The sequence below is a fragment of the Diadema setosum genome, chromosome 13 (assembly GCF_964275005.1).
Source record: "Diadema setosum chromosome 13, eeDiaSeto1, whole genome shotgun sequence".
NCBI lineage: Eukaryota > Metazoa > Echinodermata > Echinoidea > Diadematoida > Diadematidae > Diadema > Diadema setosum.
In genome coordinates, this window is record NC_092697.1 from 32,282,954 (window position 1) to 32,289,874 (window position 6,921).

A 6,921-nucleotide genomic window follows, 5' to 3' on the forward strand; every position below is an offset into this window, starting at 1 on the left:
TGAATAGACATAATAACACAAAATCAGTATATATTTGATAAAGGAATATACTGTGAAAGGAAACACAATAAATGTTGTGACTTTTATGACAAATACTGAATCAAAGTTGTTAAAATGGAGGGGACTGCTATAAAGTACAGGTCTCCTCGTTAAAGTACCTAACTTCTAAACTAGCAAAACAAGGCGAATTGCCTGAGAAAGAAAGAAAGAAAAGGACAATTAAATTCTCACACACTCACGAGGTAACTCTTTTGTAAAAAAAAAAACAAACAAACAAACAAACAAACAAACAAACAAACAAATAAACAAATAAACAAACAAACATTTAGCGCGGAAAGAACAACAGGAAGAGACTGAAGTGGACAGGGATAAAGGGCGATGGAATTGGTCAGGAGATGAAGGGTCAAAATAATGGGCTCACCAAGGTATAAAGAGGAGAATTATATTAAGATATATAACAAGAGATTGTAAAAAAAAGAGAAGAACTTCAAAGGATATTGTTTCACTAGCATACCATAGCAGACCTGTTGTAAATGCGTGACAGGATTAATGCAATTGCACTGTCACAAAAGGTAGACGCAATTCTATATGTGTATTGTATGCATGCATTGTGTGTGTGCTATAAAATGGTTGCCCGTCAAAGTTGTTCTGTATTCAGAATGGTGCAGAAATATTTGGATCATCATCCAGTGCGCTCGGGCTGTAAACCTGAATAAAAAAACTCGGAAGAGATGCATTCATACGAAAAACTTATGGATAAACCACGCGAGGGGTTAGTAGCTCCTTGGACAAACTAAACAACACCAGGCACCTTCTTTCCTTACGCTGCTTCCCATTCACTATTATTAACCATGACCTCTTAGATGTCTGTTTCAAATTTTTATAAGGGTTGGAAAAGTAGGGAACGCGAAGTTCCTCGCTTGGTTAACGAAAAGCAATATCAAATATGCATGGAATGTTGTATGTGAACTGGGAATAAATGCAAATAAACGCACACATCGAGGTAAGCGAGCAGGTAGGAGGAAGCAAAGGAAGATAAGTGTCATCATTACCCCTGAACATGATAGAAAGTTACACTTTGGCAGACAGGGAGTCAATATGCGTAATTTACGTCAACTTAAACCAGCAACGATACAGGCACCGGTGTCGCCATCACTGATTGTCTTCAATGCCAGGTCACTCAATAACAAGATCGATGACCTTGAAGCCACGTTGCGATCTCAGCACAAGGATGTTACGTTAATAGCTGTTACTGAGACATGGTTTTCCATGGACAAATCTGCATCTGCATGTGAACTCCCTGGATACAACCTGTTTCATCGAGATCGCCCCGATCGTCCTGGTGGGGGAGTTTGTTTATATGTTCGCAATGATCTATCTGCAACAGAAGTTTTCATTGATTGCGTTCCTACCTACCTTGAAGTACTATGGATCAAACTAAAATCCTCCAGTCAGTTCCGGTTGCGCAGTCACATCTACGTTGCTGTTGTGTACTCACCGCCGCGATCGGAACATAGAGAGGAGCTCTGTAACCACCTGATTGACACTGTTGATTCTATCAGAGCAATGTCAGACAGTGCTTCGTTACTCATTACCGGTGATTTCAACGATCTCGATGCGTCACCCTTGGAGCAACATACCGCACTGGTCCAGATTGTCACGAACCCAACAAGGGGAACTGCAATACTGGACAAGATCTTCACTGACATTGCCTGTGAGCACCATGAACCAGTTATATGTGCTCCTATTGCCAACAGTGACCACTCACTTATTTCTCTCAAGTCTATTCATGATCATGCCTGCCGCCAATCTGTCCAATTTACCTATCGACCTTACCGAGATTCCGCTGTCAGATCCTTCGGACAGTGGATAACTGAGATGGACTGGTCAGTTATCAATACCCTACCTGATGTCAACACCAAAGTTGACTTCTTCCGACAACTTCTCTCTGACCAGTATAGATCCCATTTCCACAGAGTGACTGTCAAACGTAGAGTAGCTGATAAAGCATGGATGACCAACATCATTCGGTCCCTCATTTCAGCTCGTAATTCTGCCTTCAAGCGTGGGGACATGTCACTCTACAAGAGCTTGAGAAACGATGTCCAAAGGAAAATCAAAATAGCTAAACGGCTTTTCTACTGCAAGAAAGTCCAACAATTAAAAGAGACTGAACCTGGGAAATGGCATAAACAGATCAGAAGTCTTTCTGGCCTTAAAAAGCGACCCCAGTTTGAAATAGATCCTGATATCTCTCGTCTTATAACTGCCAATCGTTTGAACACTTACTTTGCTGACATCTGTAGACAGCTTCCCAGTTGCAACCTCTCGGAGCTACCGGCCTATCTCCCAGCTTGGCCTCCCCCAACCATAGAGCGACGAGATGTCTACAACCGACTTCGGCGTCTGAATGCATCCAAGGCTGGCCATCCATCTGACTTACCCATACGCCTGCTGAAGGAATTTGCCTACGAATTATCAATTCCTTTGACAAATCTGTTCAACGAATGCCTTACTTCTGGGTATTTTCCTGATACCTGGAAAACAGCATCCGTATGCCCGGTGCCTAAGACAACTCCAGTTGTTGAGTTCAGTCAACTTCGTCCTATCTCGATCACTCCGATAATAGCTCGCATCTTTGAGGATTTCCTCGCGCAATGGGTTATGTCTGATATCGCGCATGTAATAGATCCTCGTCAGTTTGGAAACATGAAAGGCAGCTCAGTATGCCATTACCTGATAAGCATGCTTGATACAATCTACAAAGGCCTTGACAAACCAGGTCACTACGCCGATCTTTGTGCCATTGATTTTACAAAAGCTTTCGACTTAGTTGACCATACGACAGCTGTTAGAAAGATGATCGATCTTGAAGTGAACCCATCGATTATTCCTACAATCTGCAGCTTCCTGTCCAATCGCTCGCAGACGGTGCTCTACAAGGGTACTACGTCATCTTCGGAATCACTAGCGTGCGGAGTCCCCCAAGGGACAAAACTTGGCCCGATTATCTTTCTGATCATGGTCAATGACCTCGCCCTGACAGCGGACAATAGATGGAAGTATGTCGACGACCTGAGCATAGTCGAAATCTCTCACAAAGCCGGCCACAACAATTTGCAATCTCATATTGAATCTGTTTGTGAATGGAGCAATGCTAATTACATGACACCCAAGCCTGAAAAATGCAAATTGATGCACTTCACCTTCTTGCGTAATCATGTCCCCCCTCCGGTCATTACTATTGGAAACAACCCGATTGAAGTCGTATCTTCCATGCGCATTCTTGGCGTTACCATCCGATCAGACCTGAGATGGGATAGTCAAGTACGGGAAATGATCTCGCGCGCCTCTCGGAGACTTTACATTTTGTGCTCACTCAGGAGAAACGGAGTTACCCATAATGATCTGTTGTTTGTGTACACCGTGTATATCCGCCCCCTTCTTGAATTTGCTGCCCCAGTGTGGTGCACCAACCTGACGCATGAGCAGTCACAAGCGTTGGAAAAGGTGCAGAGGAGAGCTCTCCGCCTCATCAGTTACCCCTTATATCTCCCCTATAATGATGCTCTCCGCGATATGAACATCGAGTCATTGTCTGAAAGAAGGAGTTCCCTTCTCACTACTTTTGGAAAATCCCTCCTTCGCTCTACCCGTCACCGTGACATGCTTCCCCCTCAGCGTTCCCAACTCATAACTCGTAGCCTTAGGAACTCGTTAAATATCGACATCCCCCGAACCAGAACACAACGTTTCAGAAACTCAACAATCCCTTGCTTAGTGAGGATACTCAATGGTTTGTAGACTTTTCTACTCATCAATGTGCAATATTCCTGACTTTTTGTAAAGTATTCTCTTTGTGTTTTTAATAGTAAATTTCATGCATATCATGTCCAAAAGGTCAAGGTCAATTTCAAGTGCATATATCTGCCCATCATTGATTCTCTTGAGAGTTTTGAGGTCATGGGGTCAAAGGTCAAGGGTCAAGGGTCAGGCTGGATGCTGTAAGTTTGATGTTTGGTGCTGATTTTTTTTTCTCTTTTATGTTTTGATGCATGGATTTGTAATAGGTTCGGTGTAAGTTGAAACTTTTTGGATTTTTAGATATCTTGTTTTTTATTTAATAACTTGGATGTTCATTGATTTGGACTTGGTGGGTGGGGGTGGGAAGCACTCAATACCTTTGTGATAAATACACTGTTTTTTTTTTTAATGCTTTGTTAATTGTGTTGAAATACTGCTTTATATTTGAAATGTGCTTTAGACTTGTTTTGAGAACCACATGTTGTGCCATAACGGCGCCTTGAGTTTGTTTACATTCATATGATTGTGTTTATGATGCGTATCGATAATTAAGCTCAATTATTTTATTCAGAAATTTAATTACTCCCTGCTCAGTTCAGTTACTCAATGATTTTTTACAATCATTTGTTTCTTTACATGTGCAATATTTTTCAGTATTCGTACTCCATTATTGATAATTTTAATACATGCATTTTTATTGAGGGTTAAGAGGTCAAAGGTTTTAATCAGCGAAAAAGAAAATATTTATGCATGTACTGTTTGTTGATAATTTCCATGGGAATTCTAGGGTCTTCGTTCGAAATTCAGGGATTTGAGGCGGGTTATGAAATATCAATGTTTTATCTGTTTGTACAGTGTTTCCGTTAGATTCATATTCATATCAATAGCCAATTTCACATATATATATATCTATTTTGTACAATGTTGTATTTCTGTTTTAATTGTAAAATGAACAATTTCAGCTAATGAGCTGCATGATCTTTTTTTATTGTCAATAAACCTTCATTGAATTGAAAAAATTGAATGATGTGCTATCTAAACTCAGCCGTTCATGCTTACGAGGCTTACAGAACATGATTTTTTTTTTTTTTTTTTTTTTTGCATATGATAAACATCGGAGTCTTTACATCTTAAACAAATATAACACGCACTGATCAAATGAGAGGCTGTAGATGAATTACAGGGCCGGCGGAGAGTTTTCAAAAGTGGGGGGAGGGGGAGGGCACTTCCTGGTTTTATGAAAAAAAGAGGTCTTCAGCTCACCTTTCTCCTTTCACTTCCGGAAAAAAAAAAAGGTCTTCAGCGGGGTTAAAAAAAGTGTGTGTGTGTGTGTGGGGGGGGGGGGGGGATCGAGCCCACCTGGCCCCCACCCCCGGTTCCGCCGGCCATGAATTATGATTATGGTTTCCGAGAAAGTAATAAGTTTCTTAGGGGCGCAGCCCCGAAGAAAATGGTGAAATTTCCATCACCAATTTTACTATAAAAGTGACTCAAAACGGTGCATGCATGGTCATTGTGTTTTAAATCCCTCCACTGTATGCATATTCAAGAATCTGATAGTATACAACTGATACATATATATATATTTACAAACTTCAGGACAAACGTTTTTACAGTGTGGTCTGTGAGGCCGATACCGATAGCGATATCACACACTATTCAATTCAAGTGATTTTATTTCCACATAAAGTAATACAAATCAATAACGCTTACATGAGTACATAATATTTCAAGGAACTTTGAATCACATAACTTTCAACAAAACATGGATAATGATAATTATGATAAAAAATGTCAACTTTGTTTCCAGATAAGTAAATAGCAATGCAACTTTATTTTTTAACTCTATATGGAAAGGAGGAATTCACACTAGAATGCAATAAAATAATATCGATTGTGTATGTATGAGGGTATAATAATAGCACATCTTTCTCTTCTGGCGTTTTGTTTTAAACATCATGAACATCCTAGCAATGTTACGTTTGGTCACATGACCAATCACCATGCAGACAGGATGTCACTTATTGGGGATATAAGATGATATAATACGCATGAATATATTACGTCTCTTTACATTGTACTCACACAATCATATCGATATAACATATACATGCATGTATATTCATTACACACATACCTACGCACATATAGGTCTATTTATATACATACATACATACATACATACATACATACGTATAGGCCCACACGTATACGTATATATACGCATACGTACATTTATACAGTATAAGATTTCAACTGTTCCAGAGAAATTTGTGTATCTCCATTTTTTTTTCGATTGATGATGAAAGATAAATATGATATAGGTATAGATTAAAAGCTGATGATTATCTTACATGATAAGCACATAATGGCTTATGTGGTACTTGCACAGGGCAAGTGCACAAAGTATGTAATGCCCAAATGGATATGAATTATTGAATGAGGCCTTTTAAGATTCCGATTGATCAGCTTGTCATAAAATGTGAAACAAATCGACATTTGTAATCAATCATTAACAAAAGCTTTGTTGCAAGATATAATTAAAGTTGTTTCATAATCTGATTGCCAGTTTGAATTTAGAACGAAAAAAAAAAACCAACATAGCATACTAGTACTATACAAAATAATCAAGTCTTGTTTATCATCATTCACAAGGTATAAAGATGGTGTTTCTCATACTAGGTGTATAGAGTTTTTCTTCACTTCTCAAAGGCGTTTGACACGATAGACCATGATAATTGTTTTACTTTATACTTTAAATCATTATGGAATTTGAGGTATGCCTTATGGTTGACAGATTATCAAAACAAATATAGAAAACTATTTGTAAGTATCTGTGTCTATGAATGACTGCCATTCTAAACTGATTTTTTTTTTTTTTTTTTTGCGGTGTCCAACAAGGCTCCCTCTGCTTGTCCTCTCATATTTTGTAACACTCTAAACTCATCCAAGATTCTTTGTTTGCTTTGCAGATGATTCAAATTTGTTCTTCCATGTCGAAATGCCAATGCAATTTAAAATGTAATGAACGAAAAGATCATTTTGTTAAATCTCGGATCTTGCACGCAAACATCTAAGTTTTTTTTCTAAACATTGGGAAAACTGACTACATGATTT

The 6,921-nt window shown here is 39.0% G+C and overlaps 1 protein-coding gene across 1 annotated transcript; it reads left to right on the plus strand.

Annotated features, from left to right (window-relative positions):
• Window positions 1–1,098: 1,098 nt before the first annotated feature.
• Window positions 1,099–3,804, plus strand: LOC140236593 (uncharacterized). Its single transcript, XM_072316519.1, has one exon. It carries the CDS (start codon window positions 1,099–1,101, stop codon window positions 3,802–3,804), a length of 2,706 nt encoding a protein of 901 aa, XP_072172620.1.
• The last annotated feature ends 3,117 nt before the right edge of the window (window positions 3,805–6,921 follow it).

Bases quoted from the DNA above. Each gene is read 5' to 3' on its own strand.
- LOC140236593 (XM_072316519.1), top strand. From the start codon at position 1,099: ATGCGTAATTTACGTCAACTTAAACCAGCAACGATACAGGCACCGGTG.